This window comes from Dendrobates tinctorius, unplaced genomic scaffold (genome assembly GCF_039654945.1).
Source record: "Dendrobates tinctorius isolate UK_male_01 unplaced genomic scaffold, ASM3965494v1 ptg000165l, whole genome shotgun sequence".
Classification (NCBI taxonomy): domain Eukaryota; kingdom Metazoa; phylum Chordata; class Amphibia; order Anura; family Dendrobatidae; genus Dendrobates; species Dendrobates tinctorius.
Genome location: NW_027361832.1, coordinates 6444683 through 6464205, shown reverse-complemented (window position 1 = coordinate 6464205; position 19523 = coordinate 6444683). Strand labels below are relative to the sequence as shown.

Sequence of the window (19523 nt, the reverse complement as noted above, 5' to 3'; positions counted from 1 at the left end):
TCATTATAAGGATGGAAAGTGATCTAATATTTCAGGTCATGATGGACGGTAGACGCAGCAAAGGCTTTGGTTTTGTCTGCTTCTCCGCCCCCGAGGAAGCAACCAAAGCGGTCACAGAGATGAACGGAAGGATTGTAGCCTCCAAGCCCTTGTATGTCGCCCTGGCACAGCATAAGAAGGAACGGCTAGCTCTTCTAGCCCACCAGTTTATGAAGAAGATGGATCATATCCAAATGGTACCAAACCAAGTCATCAATACCTACAAACCACCATCACCTCCCAGCTATTTAATGTCACCTGCTTCACAGGTAAGTCTCCAGATGAAAACAACCTACAGGAACTTTGCACGAACGCTTTCTTACAGAAACAGCGCCAATCTTGTTCTAAGGTTGTGTCTGGTATTGCAGCTCAGCTCCATTCGAGAGAATAGGGCTGAGTTACAATACCACACTCGACCTGTGGAAATATGGGGAGCTATTACAGAAAGAAAGCCGACATGTTTTTCTAACCATATACAATCCATTTACACTTGTTTTTAGGTCCAGAACTATGCAGGATTCTATCATACAGGATCGCTACCGCAGGCTGTGCCAAGTCCTAGCTGGACACCACAAAGTATGTTCAGTGTATTGTGGGAATGAGTTTAGTATGAACGCTGTGTGTGTGCTACCGTCTAACTAGTGATATTACATAAACTCTGTGGTCTACTATACCAGTCCTCACCATTTTTAAGATATGCACTTGCCGTGGGGGCATGGTTTGCCAGTGGTGTGATAGGATGCATGCCCGATCAACTCCGTGTGCAGATCCTTATACGATCCTCAAGCTGCCCTTTTTTCACCCTCTGGTCGGATACGACAGTCAGGTATACTTACCTGTTTATCCCTGGACACTGCAAACAGCCTTTACCCTGGCACAGAGCCCGCCATGAAGAAAGGGAAAATGCTCAAAAGGCCAGGAACCCAATGTACAAGATGGTGCTGATACAAGCACGGCGGATAGTGCAAGCTGAGCGGGTGAGTGCCAAAAGGAGGTTTTGGCTAGATTAGAAAGATTTGCAAGATCTGGAGGGGAAAAAACGGCATGAGACGTTGAGAGGGATTCATCCAGAACGGAATTCCTTCTCCCCAAAGCTTACTACAAATCAGCCTGAGTCAGAACCGGATGAGAACCGGGGAGTCCATGCTGTTTCTCCTACACGCTAACTAGCAGCTACAGAGCCCAAAATTTCATGCAAAGACCACAGAATTCTTTGAAACCTGGCTAGTGATGGTGTGTAGGAAGGATCCTCTCTTTGCAGTGGAACGGGCACACCAGGTGCTGACCAGGCCACTACCGCCTGGAAGTCAGCCACGCACAGTCCTGGCCAAGATACTTCATTATAGGGATCCAGATACCATCCTACGAAACTCCAAGGACAACTCTGAACTATGAATAAATGGTCAAAGAATCTCTGTATTCACAGATTATTCTGCTGGCGTGCATAGGAGAAGTGCGCAATTCCTGGAAAATTAAAAAAATGGCTGTGGACACTGGGGTCCTCCTACCCTAGATAATATCTGGCCCACCTGTGGGTTGTTGCTATGAAATCAACAAGCTTCTTAGACTCTGGTTCAAAATGAAAAAAACTTTGGGCAGAAGTAGAATGAGATTAGGACCTGGCCTGGAAAATAGGTTTGAAGATGCCGCCGCTCTCCATCAGCTTGGCTCCGGTCCTCTTGGCTGCGACTTTGATTGCAGTTGATGTACTTGTAATCTTCACTCTACTCTACCTTCACTTCATCATGGACATGCTGTTATGACACATGGATGACTGTTGGACATTAAAGTTGAATATGCATAAAGTTTTGCTACTTTAGAACGATTGAGAATTTAGAAGGTTGCTTGGTTCCCCCCATCGCGACTGTTACATCCAGGGTTTCAACTTAGGCCCTGTTTCCTTGGGGAGTGCCTATTCCGCATGGTCACAGTGGCCAAAATGTTAGTGTTGAAATTTGGGTTATGTTGGCAGGTAAAGAGGGAACATCTGGCCCTCGGGTTCCTGTTTAGGTTCACCTCAGATCTATAGTGGTTCTTCTTAGTCATACATACTTAATCTCGCCACCAATGGAGATAAGCTTTTCTGGTATAGCACTATCTATTCCGCAGGATGACGGTCATGGCTAAAAAGATTACCTTATTGTCATAGATCGTAAGGGGAGTAAATGAACCTGATAAAAGGAAGACGATCTTCGGTACCATGAAAAAATGTCAGCCTGTAATATTATGCCTCCGAGAGACATACATGACGGAGCATAATACGCATCTATTTCCTCTTATTCTGCTGTTTATGGCTAATTGTCCTGTATAGATTTGTTACTATGTAATTCCGCAGCTGCGGGAATGATGGGAAGGGTAGAATACTTACCCCGGAGTCTCTCTGGCCACTCTTCAATTATGGCAGAGTTGACCCTTCTTGACCACGTGTGCTCCTTATTTTGATCCAGGAAGTTTAACTTTTTCTGGTTGAACATCCTTCCGCATGACTGCCATATCTCTAAACTATTACAGGAGTTCTTTGTGGTTAACAAGGGGGCGACCTCCATGCTTACCATGAAGGACTTCTTAAGGGGCTTATTAATCAAGGAGGTTAAAGGCGTCAAGACATCCTTTGAAACATTTAAAAGATTCCTATTGAAGGAGTTGACAGAGATCAAGCATGTACAAAACCCTTCAGATTCTTCAAATAAGAGTTTCCTAAATCCGATTACAACAACACTTACAGTGGCTTACAAAAGTATTCAACCCTCACCCCTTGGCACTTTTGATGTTTTCCTACCTCACAACCTGGAATTTCATTGTTTTGTTTTTGAGGGTTCACATAATTTCATGTATCGTATAGAAAATGCCTACAACTGTGAACATTTGATTTTCTTTTTGTTGTGAAGCAAACAATAAATAGGACAAAATAACTGAAAATTTCAGTGTGCATAACTATTCACCCCCCTAAAATGAGTATTTATAGAGCCTTCTTTTGCAACAATTACAGCTGCAAGTCATTTTGGATAAGTCTCTATCAGCTTTCCACCTCTTGCCACTGGGGTTTTTGCCCATTCCTCAAAGCAAAACTGCTCCAGCTACATGAAGTTAGATGGTTTCCTCCGGTGAACAGCTTTCTTCAAGTCTGACCACAGATTCTCAATTGGATTAAGGTCTAGGCTTTGACAAGGCCACACCAAAACATTTACATTTTCCCTTAAATGTTGCTTTTCAGTATGCTTTGGGTCATTGTCTTGTTGGAAGTTGAACCTCCGTCCCAATCCCAAATCACTGACATACTGAAGCAGGTTTTGCTCAAGAATATCCATGTATTTCACACCATCCATCTTCCCCACAGTATGATGCTGCCTTCACCATGTTTCACTGTGAGGATGGTGTTCTTGGGGTGATGAGCTGTGTTTATCTGGCACTAAACATAGCATTTACCTCGGTGGTGCTGATTAATCCATTTGCTTTTTGGCAGAGTACCAGAATATGCCAACAGCTGTCAGACTGCCCGCTATCAGGCCAGAAACATACAGCATAATTAGGCCAGCGCCTCCAGCCCCATGCCCCATGCCAGTGCAGCCTTTAGGTAAGTGATCGCACTAATCATATCTGAACAGACCTGTACATGTCTGTATACACAGTAACTGAGAGGAATAGCACTACAGTATATCTCATGCGTCAGGACGGCAGCTTCTGCATCTCTTTTTAAATCACTGAAAGATCCACGGGGTCCACACCAACTTCATCGTGCGATATCTCTTTATGAAATATCTATGGCGATTTTAGCTTGATTTATTGACCTTATACCTAATTCTGACTACAATTATTACTGCTTGGAGACAACACTCAGTGCATTAGTTCATGACTGTAATGTGACATCACAGGGTGCATTATCACTGTAATTAGACATCACATGGTGCATAATCATAGTAGTATGACATCATTGAATACATTATAAATACAATGTGATATGATTGTATAATTTATCACTGTAATGTGACATCACAGGATGCATTATCACTGTAATGAGACATCACAGGATGCATTATCACTGTAATGAGACATCACAGGATGCATTTGCATTATCATTGCAATGTGACATCACAGGATGCATTATCACTGTATTGTGTCATCACAGGATGCATTATCACTGTAATGTGTCATCACAGGATACAGTATCACTGTAATGTGTCATCACAGGATACATTATCACTGTAATGTGTCATCACAGGATGCATTATCACTGTATGTGTCATCACAGGATACATTATTACTGTAATGTGTCATCACAGGATGCATTATCACTGTAATGTGTCATCACAGGATACATTATCACTGTATTGTGTCATCACAGGATGCATTATCACTGTATGTGTCATCACAGGATGCATTATCACTGTACGTGTCATCACAGGATGCATTATCACTGTAATGTGTCATCACAGGATACATTATCACTGTATTGTGTCATCACAGGATGCATTATCACTGTATGTGTCATCACAGGATGCATTATCACTGTATGTGTCATCACAGGATGCATTATCACTGTAATGTGCCATCACAGGATGCATTATCACTGTAATGTGACATCACAGGATGCATTATCACTGTAATGTGTCATCACAGGATGCATTATCACTGTAATGTGACATCACAGGATGCATTATCACTGTAATGTGACATCACAGGATGCATTATCACTGTAATGTGACATCACAGGATGCATTATCACTATAATGTAACATCACAGGATGCATTATCACTGTAATGTGACATCACAGGATGCATTATCACTGTAATGTGTCATCACAGGATACATTATCATAGAATCATAGAATCATAGAATCGTAGAGTTGGAAGGGACCTCCTGGGCCATCTGGTCCAACCCCCTGCTCAAAGCAGGATTCGCTAAATCATCCCAGTCAGATGTCTGTCCAGCCTCTGTTTGAAGACTTCCATAGAAGGAGAACTCAACACTTCTCGTGGGAGCCTGTTCCACTCATTGATCACTCTAACGGTCAAAAAGTTTTTTCTAATACCTAATCTGTGTCTCCTCCCATTCAGTTTCATCCCATTGCTTCTAGTCTTTCCTTGTGTAAATGAGAATAAAGATGATCCTTCTACAATGTGACAGCCCATTAGATATTTGTAGACAGCTATTAAGTCTCCTCTCAGTCTTCTCTTTTGCAAACTAAACATTCCCAAATCCTGCAACCTTTTCTCATAAGACAGGGTTTGCAGACCGGTCACAATTCTGGTCGCTCTTTTCTGAACTTGCTCCAGTTTGTTGATGTCTTTTTTAAAATGTGGTGCCCAAAACTGGACACAATATTCCAGATGAGGTCTGACCAAAGAGGAGTAGAGGGCAATAATGACTTCACGTGATCTAGACTGTATGCTTCTGTTAATACATCCTAGAATTGCATTTGCCTTTTTTGCTGCTGTATCACACTGTTGACTCATATTCAGTCTGTGATCTATTAGTATAGCCAAGTCTTTTTCACATGTGCTGTTGCTTAGCCCTATTCCTCCCATTCTGTATATGTTTTTTTCATTTTTATTGCCCAGATGTAGTACTTTGCATTTTTCCCTGTTAAAAACCATTCTGTTAGTTGCTGCCCACTGCTCCAGTTTATTTATATCTTTTTGAATCCTCTCTCTCTCTTCTCTAGTATTAGCTATCCCTCCAAGCTTTGTGTCATCAGCAAATTTAATCAGTTTACCCTCAATTCCTTCATCTAAATCGTTGATAAAGATGTTGAACAATACAGGGCCCAGGACAGAGCCCTGTGGTACCCCACTTGAGACATTCTTCCAACTGGATGTGCAGCCATTTACGACCACTCTTTGGGTTCGATCACTAAGCCAGTTATGAATCCACCTAACAGTTGCCTTGTCCATTCCATACTTAGTCATTTTTTCAATAAGGATTGTATGAGATACTTTGTCAAATGCTTTGCGGAAGTCAAGATATACTATATCTACAGCATTTCCTTGATCCACCCAATCAGTGATTCCGTCATAGAAGGAAATTAAGTTAGTCGGACATGACTTATTAGTTACAAACCCATGCTGACTCTGTTTAATCACTTCATTCTTATCCAGGTACTGACATACATGTTGTTTAATAATTTGTTCAAAGATCTTTCCTGGTATAGAAGTCAGACTCACCGGCCTATAGTTGCCTGGGTCCACCTTCTTCCCCTTTTTGAAGATAGGAACAACATTTGCTCTTCTCCAGTCTTCTGGGACTTCTGGGACTGTAATGTGATATCACAGGATGCATTATCACTGTAATGTGACATCACAGGATGCATTATCACTGTATTGTGTCATCACAGGATGCATTATCACTATAATGTGACATCACAGGATGCATTATCACTGTAATGTGATAATAATAATAATACATTTTATTTCTATAGCGCCGACATATTCCGCAGCACTTTACATTTCAGAAGGGATTTGTACAGACAATAGACATTACAGCAAAACAATAATCACATAGATTATAACAAATACCAAGAGGAATGAGGGCCTTGCTCGCAAGCTTACAGTCTATGAGGAAAGAGGTAGACACGAAAGGTGTGTAACAGTACAGACACAGAGGGCTAATGGATGCATAAAGCATGTGGGAGCATGATGCGGGGAACCTGGTTATGGTAAAACTTTTGGCTGTGCCACACAGGGATAGATTAGGTTAATGTGTTGAGGTGATAGGCCAGTCTGAATAAATGTGTTTTCAGGGCACGCTTAAAATTGTGGGGATTGGGGACTAATCGTATTGACCTGGGAAGTGCATTCCGAAGAATTGGCACAGCACGTGTAAAGTCTTGGAGACAGGAGTGGGAGGTTCTGATTATTGAGGATACTAACCTCAGGTCAAAAGCAGAACGGAGGGCGCGGATAGGGTGGTATACTGAAACAAGGGAGGAGATGTAGGGTGGTGCTGAGCCATGGAGGGCTTTGTGGGTAAGGGTAATGTCATGATCTGACAGTTTTAAATTTGACAAAGTGAATTTTTTTTACTTTGTCAAGTGCAAAGTGTGACGTGATTGCCCCCGGTGGCCATTGGAATTATCACACGTGGTGTCTTTCATTCTAAGTTGCCCGGTGGTGGTGAGTGGTATCGCACCTTAGTGGTAGGTTTAATTTGTAATTATAAATCAGGTGTGAGGCTCTATAAATGAGTCTCAGGGTATTAAATCATTGTTGGTGATAGTTGTTCATTTGCAACCAACCTTGGTGGTGGAAGGAGCTGGAGAGATTGCTCAGCTCAATCTGAGTCCTGGTGTGGAAGGAGTCACTGAAGGGAGTTCTTTGCAGCGCTTACTGAACTTGGTGGCAGCTATTCAGGAGGAAGGCTGCAGTCAGTTGCTGGACTCTGTGCTGGAGCATTTGCACAGAGAGAGCTAAGTTTTCTATTTCCCCTGTTTGTGACTTTCCTTATGTGTGATCTAGTGCAGTGGTGGGATTAGTTTCCGCACTGGCCAATGCCCTAGCGAGGGACTAGGTTCAGGGCGAGTCAGGGCATAAGGTTCGCGTGCGGCGACAGGTGCGGAGCCTGTATAGGGAACGTAAGGAGTGCAGGGACGCTTCCTCAGGGGAGCTCAGGAGGTCTCCACATCCCTATTTCCTATTACAGGGCCCACCACTGTAATTGTTCCTGTGTTTCCCCTTATTATTTAAATTCGCCAGCTGGAGGCGGGGTATCCAGTTTTACGTGTACTTTTTAAATTCGCCAGCTGGAGGCGGTGTATCCGGCTGCACGTTCCGGTATTATTTAAATTCGCCCCGCTGGAGGCGCTGTATCCAGGGTCACGTGTGTCATAAATTCGCCCTGCTGGAGGTGCTGTGTCCAGTCACACGTTGACCGTTACAGGTAATAAGTTTATACTGAATTCTGGAGTGGATGGGTAGCCAGTGTAATGACTGGCACAAGGTAGAGGCATCGGTGTAACGATTGGTGAGGAATATGATCCTGGCTGCAGCATTCAAGACAGATTGGAGAGGGCAGAGTTTGATAAGAGGGAGACCGATTAGAAGAGAGTTACAATAGTCGAGACGAGAATGAATAAGAGAAACAGAAAGCGTTTTTGCAGAGTCTAAAGTAAGAAAAGGTCGAATTCTAGAAATGTTTTTGAGGTGCAGATGACAAGAGCGAGCCGGTGATCGAATGTGGGGGGCAAAGGAAAGCTCGGGGTCAAGTATGACCCCAAGACAGCGGGCATGTTGCTGGGGAGTAATAGTGGAACCACACACAGAAATGGCAATGTCGGGTATAGGTACATTTGTAGAGGGAGGAAACACAAGAAGTTCAGTCTTTGACAGGTTCAGTTTCAGATATAGTGATGACATGATGTTAGACACAGCGTTTAGACAATCGCCGGTGTTTTCTGGAAAGGCTGGGGTGATGTCAGGAGAAGAAGCGTATAATTGGGTGTTATCAGCATAGAGATGGTACTGGAAACCAAATCTACTGATTGTTTGACCAATAGGGGCAGTGTACACGGAGAAGAGGAGGGGACCTAGAACCGATCCTTGAGGAACCCCAACAGTAAGGAGAAGGTGAGAGGAGGAGGAACCGGCAAAAGATACAGTAAAGGAGCGGTCAGAGAGATAGGAGGAGAACCAGGAGAGAACGGTGTCCTTGAGGCCAATGGAACGGAGCATAGTGAGGAGGAGCTGATGATCCACAGTGTCAAATGCTGCAGAGAGATCCAAAAGAATTAGCATGGAGTAATGACCATTTGATTTAGCTGTTAGTAGATCATTAGAGACTTTAGTGAGGGCAGTTTCAGTAGAGTGTAAAGAGCGGAAACCAGATTGGAGAGGGTCGAGAATACAGTTATCAAAGAGATAGCGGATAAGACGGGAGTGGACCAGACGTTCCAGGAGTTTAGAGATGAAGGGAAGATTAGAGACAGGTCTATAGTTAGCGGCACAGTTTTGGTCGAGAGATGGTTTTTTAAGTAGTAGATGTATGATGGCATGATTAAATGAGGAGGGAAAGATACCAGAAGAGAGAGAGAGGTTAAATATTTTAGTTAGGTGAGGGGTGACAGCAGGGGAAAGGGACTGGAGGAGATGTGACGGAAATGGGTCACTGGTGCAAGTGGTTGGGCGAGAAGATGCCAGGAGCCTGCTTACTTCTTCTTCTGTGACTGGTTCAAAATCAGAGAGTGAGCTAGATGCAGTAGGGGAGGGAGGAAAGTGCATGGTATGAGGTGATTGGGAGATAATTTCCTGTCGAATCTGGTCAATTTTTTCTTTGAAGTAATTGGCCAGATCGTCAGCTCGGAGCTCCGTGGTTGGGGCCTGTACTCTTGGGATGAGTAGAGAATGAAAAGTGTCAAAGAAACGTTTAGGGTTATTGGATAGTGAGGTGATGAGGGTGTTGAAATAGGTTTGTTTGGAGAGGTGAAGGGCAGTGTTGTATGTTCTAAGCATAAACTTATAATGGATAAAATCTTCGTGTAGATTGGATTTTCTCCACAAACGTTCGGCGCACCTGGAGCACCGCTGCAGGAAACGTGTTTGCAGGGTGTGCCAGGGTTGTCGCCGTCTGTGTTGTGGTGTTCTATTTATAGGGGGTTCAAATTCATCCAGGGCACTTTGAAGTGTTTCATTGTAATGCTTCAATGCAGAATCAGGACATGAGAGGGAGGAGATAGGGGCCAATGAAGACTGCAAGTTCTTCATAAGTTTCTGGGTGTTAATGGCCTGTATGTTTCTATAAGTATGGACAGTGGGGGTGACCTGAGCAGCCTGGCAGTTCTTGATAGAGAATGAAAGAAGACTCTGGTCAGAGAGCGGGAGAGGGGAGTTTGCAAAATCATCCACTGTACAAAGCCGAGAGAAGACCAAGTCGAGGGAGTTTCCGTCTTCATGCGTTGGAGAATTAGTAAGCTGCGAAAGGCCAAACGAGGAGGTTAGAGATAAAAGGTCAGTAGCAGATGGGGAGAGGGGAAGAGCAATGTGATGTTGAAATCTCCCATGATGAGGGTAGGGATGTCACATGAGAGAAAATGTGGAAGCCAAGTGGCAAAATGATCCAGGAACTGATGGGAGGGGCCGGGAGGACGATACACCACCGCCACTCGCATGGAGAAGGGGGTGTAGAGTCTGACGGCATGGACCTCAAAAGAAGGGAAGGCTAGTGAGGGTAGTTGAGGGATAACCTGAAAGGTACATTTTGGTGATAGGAGCAGACCAACGCCTCCACCTGGTCTATTGTCTGATCTTGGGGTATGTGAGAAGTGTAGTCCCCCGTATGAAAGAGCAGCAGCGGTAGTGTCTGACTGCTGGATCCAGGTTTCAGTAAGAGCCAGGAGGTTAAGAGAATTCGAAAGGAAAAAGTCATGAGTGAAGGAGAGTTTGATACACACTGAGGGAGAATTCCAAAGTGCACAATTAAGAGAGACATATGGCATGCAGGGAATATTTACAAGATTAGAGGGGTTTCTGAGTGTAGCAGTTGGGGGGTTTGACTTTCTATAACATGGGGGACCAGGGTTGGGAGCAATTTCTCCTGCGACTAGGAGAAGGAGGATAGAAAGACTGAGCAGATGGTTAAGTGATTTGTGAGAGCGTCTATTATGTTGAATGGTGGGACGGACTGGATCTGTGCAATTTAACAATGTGAAAAGAGCGTGAGTGCTATACATAGGCGAGGAAAGGAGCGAAGGGCCGATATGGATGGATTGTAGAGAGTTAATGCCAGGGCGGTTTATGTGTGTGAATGCAGCGGCCAGGATATAAATTACACAAATGCATATGGTATATATTTGTTGTAATCCAAATGTACAAGGAGTAGATGTATATAAATATCTTACCTGTCTCCTGCCCTGTCTAACTGCCATGTTATAACTGCCAGTACTTTGATACATGTACTTAGATTACATGTTCATAAATGCCCCCTGCATAAATGCCTTCCCCAAGCTATGTCTGAATATATAGGAGGCTAAGGCTAAGGTTTTTTTTTGTTTTTTTTTGTGCTCTCTCTCTTCTCGTTAATCAAACTAAATTGAGACAGCAGGCCCCAAAAAAATGTTGTGGTCAAATAAACAGATGTCCAGCACTACATGGATCATAAAGCAGTTTGAAAAGTTTCTTGACCTCACAACATAAGGGGACAAGCAGAGTAAGTTGAAATAACTATATACCAGATATAAGCTTGCATAGTTGAAAACACATATGTAGCATTCAGGATTAACAGCTTGCTGACATTGAATGGAGTGGAGAAACACAGGTTGATTCAGAGCAGAGATTGAAAGAGTGACATCACAGGATGCATTATCACTATAATGTGACATCACAGGGTGCATAATGATTGTAGTATGACATCATTGTATACATTATAAATATAATGTGATATGATTGTGTAAATTATCACTGTAATGTCACATCACTGTGTCCTTTTTCCATTACCGTGGGATCCCTGGGTCTACTATTCCTGTACTGTGATACATTCCACTCCATTTGTTGCATTTTGTTTATGGCTTGGAACTTTCCCATACAGCAAATATTCCATATCAGGCAATTGACGCCCACCCTACCCAGGCCACCGCACAAGCCGCCAACGTTACTGCGGTGTGCTCTGTTTCACAGCAATTCCCAGCTCCAGTTTATCAGCAGCAGCTCTTTATTCAGCCACAGGTTGCTGTACAGCAGGTAAGAATTGTGTATGCACTGCCTCACTATAACTATAGGCTCCTTCTTAAAGGGGTATGCCACGCTTTTCTTTTTTAATCTGGCCAGAGATAAGAGATCATTGTAAAATAAAAAAGAATTGATACATAACTGTCCAACCCCACAGCAGTCTTCACTTGGACTGGACGTGATGACGGACGGTCCATACAGTCACCTGACTGTTGTTTGGCTGCAGGGTAGTGGTAGTGGGGCTGCATGGACAGGAGTCCATCGCTTCCGGTCACAGTGGACATCATCGCTATTTTAACGTGATCATTTTCTCCTGGCTTGTTTTGAAAAAGGGCGGATTTTTTTTTTAAAGTGTACCTTTCTTTTTGCTATTTTATTATCTTACATTCAGCATTATTATTTTTTGTAATTTACTTCATTCCATTAATAAAATCCCAAATTTAGACCAAAATAATAGAGGACGGACACACCTCAAACCAAAGTAGACACCAAAAAACGGAGGTGTGAAACCAAATATATAATAAAAATGAAAATTTATTGAATATACAAAAAGGTAAAATCACATAGATGTGAAGGGACTGAAACTGAACAAAATGAACTCCAAGAGGTCCACAAAAAATGAAATGCTTATATTAATGAAATCACATGTAATTAGGTTATAAATATGAGGCAAGATAGCCACATTAAATATGAATTTCATAAACATTAAAATGCCAGAGACAAAGTAGATACCAAGTAAAACCTAGTGAATTGTGTGAGCTGTTTTCATAAAGTAATACCAAAATGGCTGCAAAAGGCTAGCAATGTAATAACACATGTATATGGCAATAAGCAGAAATCATTTACATATAAAGTGCAATAGTGCAAAATTAAGTTTACAGTGACAATCAGCGAAGTATAACAGAAAATGCAGTAGTGCAACAATAGATTATAAATCAAAGATGCATAGGACAGTGCAAGTGCACAAAGAGATTGCTGTCCACTGACTATATGACCATGAACGCAGTGCAGGTATCTAATAGCGCTGGCTATCACTGGGAGGCATAGTTACCGTGTGGACCAGGCAAGGAGATGGCCCCGACGCGCGTTTCGCAAGTTGCTTCTTCCAGGGGGACAAGTGCCATTAATGTACATTTCTCTCTCCCAACTAGTGTATGACAGTGGAGTTTCACTGCCCACTTCATGCTAATTTAGAAACTGCTTTCAACAGCTGCTCTGCAAAGATGCTGGTAACATTAAGGCAAAGAAATACAGGCATTTCTCTGGTGGGAAGAAGAAAGTGTATAATTATGCTTTTTTCTATTTTCTGTATTTTTATTCCAACAGCCCACTATCATTATGGAAGAACTGCCGACCACCTCTATAGTAGCACCTCCTCCTCCAGTTGACCAAAAGCAAATGCTGGGTATGTAAGACTGTACAGTATTGCCATATCCTTTACATTGTAAAAGAACATATGACATGACATAAGGGGGTCTATTATTTCAGGTGAACTTCTCTTCCCTCAAATTCAAGCCATGTACCCGACACTAAGCGCAAAAATCACCGGCATGTTGCTAGAACTTGATAATACTGAAGTTTTGCATATGCTTGAGTCAACGGAATTTCTCAAACAAAAGGTGAAAACAGAAGTGTAATGTATAAGAGCAGAAGTGTAATGTATAAGTGCAGAAGTGTAATGTATAAGTGCAGAAGTGTAATGTATAAGTGCAGAAGTGTAATGTATAAGACCAGAAGTGTAAAGTATAAGAGCAGAAGTATAATGTATAAGAGCAGAAGTGTAATGTATAAGTGCAGAAGTGTAATGTGTAAGAGCAGAAGTGTAATGTATAAGTGCAGAAGTGTAATGTGTAAGAGCAGAAGTGTAATGTGTAAGAGCAGAAGTGTAATGTATAAGTGCAGAAGTATAATGTATAAGAGCAGAAGTGTAATGCATAAGTGCAGAAGTGTAATGCGTAAAAGCAGAAATGTAATGTATAAGTGCGGAAGTGTAATGTATACGTGCAGAAGTGTAATGTATAAGTGCAGAAGTGTAATGTATAAGTGCAGAAGTGTAATGTATAAGTGCAGAAGTGTAATGTGTAAGAGCAGAAGTGTAATGTGTAAGTGCACAAGTGTAATGTATAAGAGCAGAAGTGTAATATATAAGAGCAGAAGTGTAATATATAAGTACAGAAGTGTAATGTATAAGAGCAGAAGTGTAATGTATAAGTACAGAAGCGTAATGTATAAGTGCAGAAGTGTAACGTATAAGTGCAGAAGTGTAATGTGTAAGAGCAGAAGTGTAATGTATAAGTGCAGAAGTGTAATGTGTAAGTGCAGAAGTGTAATGTGTAAGAGCAGAAGTGTAATGTATAAGTGCAGAAGTGTAATGTGTAAGAGCAGAAGTGTAATGTATAAGTGCAGAAGTATAATGTAAAAGAGCAGAAGTGTAATGTATAAGTGCAGAAGTGTAATGTGTAAGAGCAGAAGTGTAATGTATAAGTGTGGAGGTGTAATGTATACGTGCAGAAGTGTAATGTGTAAGAGCAGAAGTGTAATGTATAAGTGCAGAAGTATAATGTATAAGAGCAGAAGTGTAATGTATAAGAGCAGAAGTGTAATGTATAAGTGCAGAAGTGTAATGTGTGAGAGCAGAAGTGTAATGTGTAAGTGCAGAAGTGTAATGTGTACGTGCAGAAGTGTAATGTGTAAGAGCAGAAGTGTAATGTATAAGTACAGAAGTGTAACATATATGAGCAGAAGTGTAACGTATAAGAGCAGAAGTGTAACGTATAAGTGCACAAGTGTAACGTATAAGAGCAGAAGTGTAACGTATAAGAGCAGAAGTGTAACGTATAAGAGCAGAAGTGTAATGTATAAGTACAGAAGTGTAATGTATAAGTGCAGAAGTGTAACGTATAAGTGCACAAGTGTAACGTATAAGAGCAGAAATGTAACGTATAAGAGCAGAAGTGTAATGTATAAGTACAGAAGTGTAATGTATAAGTGCAGAAGTGTAATGTATAAGAGCAGAAGTGTAATGTATAAGTGCATAAGTATAACGTATAAGAGCAGAAGTGTAACGTATAAGAGCAGAAGTGTAACGAATAAGAGCAGAAGTGTAACGTATAAGAGCAGAAGTGTAACGTATAAGTGCAGAAGTGTAATGTATAAGAGCAGAAGTGTAATGTATAAGTGCAGAAGTGTAACATATAAGAGCAGAAGTGTAACATATAAGAGCAGAAGTGTAACGTATAAGAGCAGAAGTGTAACGTATAACAGCAGAAGTGTAACGTATAAGTGCACAAGTGTAACGTATAAGAGCAGAAGTGTAACGTATAAGAGCAGAAGTGTAACGTATAGGTGCACAAGTGTAACGTATAAGTGCACAAGTGTAATGTATAAGTGCACAAGTGTAATGTATAAGAGCAGAAGTGTAACGTATAAGAGCAGAAGTGTAATGTATAAGTGCAGAAGTATAATGTAAAAGAGCAGAAGTGTAATGTATAAGTGCAGAAGTGTAATGTGTAAGAGCAGAAGTGTAATGTATAAGTGCAGAGGTGTAATGTATACGTGCAGAAGTGTAATGTATAAGTGCAGAAGTATAATGTATAAGTGCAGAAGTGTAATGTGTGAGAGCAGAAGTGTAATGTGTAAGTGCAGAAGTGTAATGTGTAAGAGCAGAAGTGTAATGTATAAGTACAGAAGTGTAACATATAAGAGCAGAAGTGTAACGTATAACAGCAGAAGTGTAACGTATAAGTGCAGAGGTGTAATGTATACGTGCAGAAGTGTAATGTATAAGTGCAGAAGTATAATGTATAAGTGCAGAAGTGTAATGTGTGAGAGCAGAAGTGTAATGTGTAAGTGCAGAAGTGTAATGTGTAAGAGCAGAAGTGTAATGTATAAGTACAGAAGTGTAACATATAAGAGCAGAAGTGTAACGTATAACAGCAGAAGTGTAACGTATAAGAGCAGAAGTGTAACGTATAAGTGCACAAGTGTAACGTATAAGAGCAGAAGTGTAACGTATAAGAGCAGAAGTATAACGTATAAGAGCAGAAGTGTAACGTATAAGAGCAGAAGTGTAATGTATAAGTACAGAAGTGTAATGTATAAGTGCAGAAGTGTAACGTATAAGTGCACAAGTGTAACGTATAAGAGCAGAAATGTAACGTATAAGAGCAGAAGTGTAATGTATAAGTACAGAAGTGTAATGTATAAGTGCAGAAGTGTAATGTATAAGAGCAGAAGTGTAATGTATAAGTACAGAAGTGTAATGTATAAGTACAGAAGTGTAACATATATGAGCAGAAGTGTAACGTATAAGAGCAGAAGTGTAACGTATAAGTGCACAAGTGTAACGTATAAGTGCACAAGTGTAACGTATAAGAGCAGAAGTGTAACGTATAAGAGCAGAAGTGTAATGTATAAGTACAGAAGTGTAATGTATAAGTGCAGAAGTGTAACGTATAAGTGCAGAAGTGTAACGTATAAGTGCACAAGTGTAACGTATAAGAGCAGAAATGTAACGTATAAGAGCAGAAGTGTAATGTATAAGAGCAGAAGTGTAATGTATAAGTGCAGAAGTGTAATGTATAAGTGCAGAAGTGTAATGTATAAGAGCAGAAGTGTAATGTATAAGTGCATAAGTATAACGTATAAGAGCAGAAGTGTAACGTATAAGAGCAGAAGTGTAACGAATAAGAGCAGAAGTGTAACGTATAAGAGCAGAAGTGTAACGTATAAGTGCAGAAGTGTAATGTATAAGAGCAGAAGTGTAATGTATAAGTGCAGAAGTGTAACATATAAGAGCAGAAGTGTAACATATAAGAGCAGAAGTGTAACGTATAAGAGCAGAAGTGTAACGTATAACAGCAGAAGTGTAACGTATAAGTGCACAAGTGTAACGTATAAGAGCAGAAGTGTAACGTATAAGAGCAGAAGTGTAACGTATAGGTGCACAAGTGTAACGTATAAGTGCACAAGTGTAATGTATAAGTGCACAAGTGTAATGTATAAGAGCAGAAGTGTAACGTATAAGAGCAGAAGTGTAATGTATAAGTGCAGAAGTATAATGTAAAAGAGCAGAAGTGTAATGTATAAGTGCAGAAGTGTAATGTGTAAGAGCAGAAGTGTAATGTATAAGTGCGGAGGTGTAATGTATACGTGCAGAAGTGTAATGTGTAAGAGCAGAAGTGTAATGTATAAGTGCAGAAGTATAATGTATAAGTGCAGAAGTGTAATGTGTGAGAGCAGAAGTGTAATGTGTAAGTGCAGAAGTGTAATGTGTAAGAGCAGAAGTGTAATGTATAAGTACAGAAGTGTAACATATAAGAGCAGAAGTGTAACGTATAACAGCAGAAGTGTAACGTATAAGTGCACAAGTGTAACGTATAAGAGCAGAAGTGTAACGTATAAGAGCAGAAGTGTAACGTATAAGAGCAGAAGTGTAACGTATAAGTGCACAAGTGTAACGTATAAGAGCAGAAGTGTAACGTATAAGAGCAGAAGTGTAACGTATAAGTACAGAAGTGTAACGTATAAGTACAGAAGTGTAACGTATAAGTGCAGAAGTGTAACGTATAAGAGCAGAAGTGTAACGTATAAGAGCAGAAGTGTAACGAATAAGAGCAGAAGTGTAACGTATAAGAGCAGAAGTGTAACGTATAAGTGCACAAGTGTAACGTATAAGTGCACAAGTGTATCGTATAAGAGCAGAAGTGTAACGTATAAGTGCAGAAGTGTAATGTATAAGAGCAGAAGTGTAATGTATAAGTGCAGAAGTGTAATGTGTAAGTGCAGAAGTGTAATGTGTAAGTGCAGAAGTGTAATGTGTAAGTGCAGAAGTGTAATGTGTAAGTGCAGAAGTATAATGTGTAACAGCAGAAGTGTAATGTATAAGTGCAGAAGTGTAATGTATAAGTGCAGAAGTGTAATGTATAAGTGCAGAAGTGTAATGTGTAAGAGCAGAAGTGTAATGTATAAGTACAGAAGTGTAACGTATAAGAGCAGAAGTGTAACGTATAGGTGCACAAGTGTAATGTATAAGTGCAGAAGTGTAATGTATAAGTGCAGAAGTGTAATGTATAAGAGCTGAAGTGTAATGTATAAGAGCAGAAGTGTAATGTATAAGAGAAGTGTAATGTATAAGAGCAGAAATGTAATGTATAAGTGCAGAAGTGTAATGTATAAGAGCAGAAGTGCAATGTATAAGAGCAGACGTGTATTGTATAAGTGCAGAAGTGTAATGTATAAGAGGAGAAGTGTAATGTATAAGAGCAGAAATGTAATGTATAAGTACAGAAGTGTAATGTATAAGTGCAGAAGTGTAATGTATAAGAGGAGAAGTGTAATGTATAAGAGCAGAAATGTAATGTATAAGAGCAGAAGTGTAATGTATAAGGGCATAAAGTAATGTATAAGTGCAGAAGTGTAATGTGTAAGAGCAGAAATGTAATGTATAAGAGCAGAAGTGTAATGTATAAAAGCAGAAATGTAATGTATAAGTACAGAAATTTAATGTATAAGAGCAGAAGTGTAATGTATAAGAGCAGAAATGTAATGTATAAGAGCAGATGTGTAATGTATAAGGGCATAATGTAATGTATAAGTGCAGAAGTGTAACGCATATTTTCTTATAAAGACAGTCACAAAAATAGTGTAAAGTTACGGTGTTGACTTGGGGTCTCTTATTGCAGGTTCATGAAGCTGTTTCTGTGCTTCAAGTCCATCAGGCTAAACAAGTGGCGTACCAAGTCGTTAACAATGCTACCGTAGGACCAGCCATCTAATGGGCTTTTGAGTTGTAGATTCATAGTTGTAGCCTCTTTGCTGACTTTATGAAGTATACTCTGCTAGATTAGTAGAGATCTGACCAATGCTACAACCAGGACAAAGGGCCCCTTTCCCTCGTTTGAAGAGCGCAGTGGTCCTGACTCCTCACGTACACTCTGCCGATCCATTCCAAGCCTGTGGGACTGGTGACGTTAGCCGAATCCATCGCTCAGCTGTCTACATAATGGCCGAAGAGTTGAAATATAGTGTCATAGTATATGCACCCCAGATCCCTTCAAACGTGGGACATGGGACCCCTACTCGACTGATCAATGAGGGTCCCAGCAATCGCATCTCTACTGATCCAGCAGTTATCACCTATCCTGCAAAGAGATGACATAGCTTGTTATAATAGCCAAACACCTTTAAATGAAAGTGAAAAATGTTTCTAGATTTTGATAAGTAAACAAAATTGAATAATATTTTTCTAAATGTGTTATTTGTAAATGGCATAACCTCTTCATTTAATAAAAATAAATCTGTGACATAATTGTGTGATTAATGATGTAAATAAGTATTTGTTGGCATCTTGAACGGTACTGTAGTGGCAATCAGTTTGGGTAAGGACATAGACAATACCATCAAAGTTTTCCTGTCACCAGAAAAAAAAATGCTATTTAAGAGCAGATATGGGGTTAATCTTCAGGTTAATAGCGTTATTAATCTGACTGGCACCTGCACTTTGCTGAACACTGTGGGGAGAAAATGAAGATTCTTTCCCCGGCAGCGTTTTGGTTTCAGTCATTGGGGCCGGCTGGCTGTCAGTTAGTGGCAGAGGTGTGGTTACAGCCGTCGATCTCTATACTCAGAGCAGTGACTGAACCCGCACCATCGCCACCCACATGACTGAAGCCGGAACGCTGCCGGGGAGAAAAAAGTTCAATTTCTCCTGCAGCGTTCAGCAAAGTGCAGGCATCGGGTAGGTGACTAACGCTATTAACCTGCAGATTAACACCATATCTGCATATTCATAGTGTTTTTTCTGCTGACAGATTCCCTTTAATATATTGCAG

At 40.8% G+C, this 19523-nt stretch overlaps 1 protein-coding gene across 1 annotated transcript in view; it reads left to right on the top strand.

Annotated features, from left to right (window-relative positions):
* Positions 1 to 18467, top strand: part of LOC141053049 (polyadenylate-binding protein 4-like) — a 33843-nt gene extending 15376 nt beyond the window's left edge. Inside the window, exons 8-14 of the mRNA XM_073550379.1 lie at positions 36 to 308; positions 540 to 626; positions 2551 to 2776; positions 11552 to 11703; positions 13018 to 13096; positions 13180 to 13310; positions 18375 to 18467. Coding sequence (XP_073406480.1) covers positions 36 to 308; positions 540 to 626; positions 2551 to 2776; positions 11552 to 11703; positions 13018 to 13096; positions 13180 to 13310; positions 18375 to 18467 — 1041 coding nt within the window. The remainder of the gene's footprint in view (positions 1 to 35; positions 309 to 539; positions 627 to 2550; positions 2777 to 11551; positions 11704 to 13017; positions 13097 to 13179; positions 13311 to 18374) is intronic.
* Positions 18468 to 19523: the final 1056 nt, after the last annotated feature.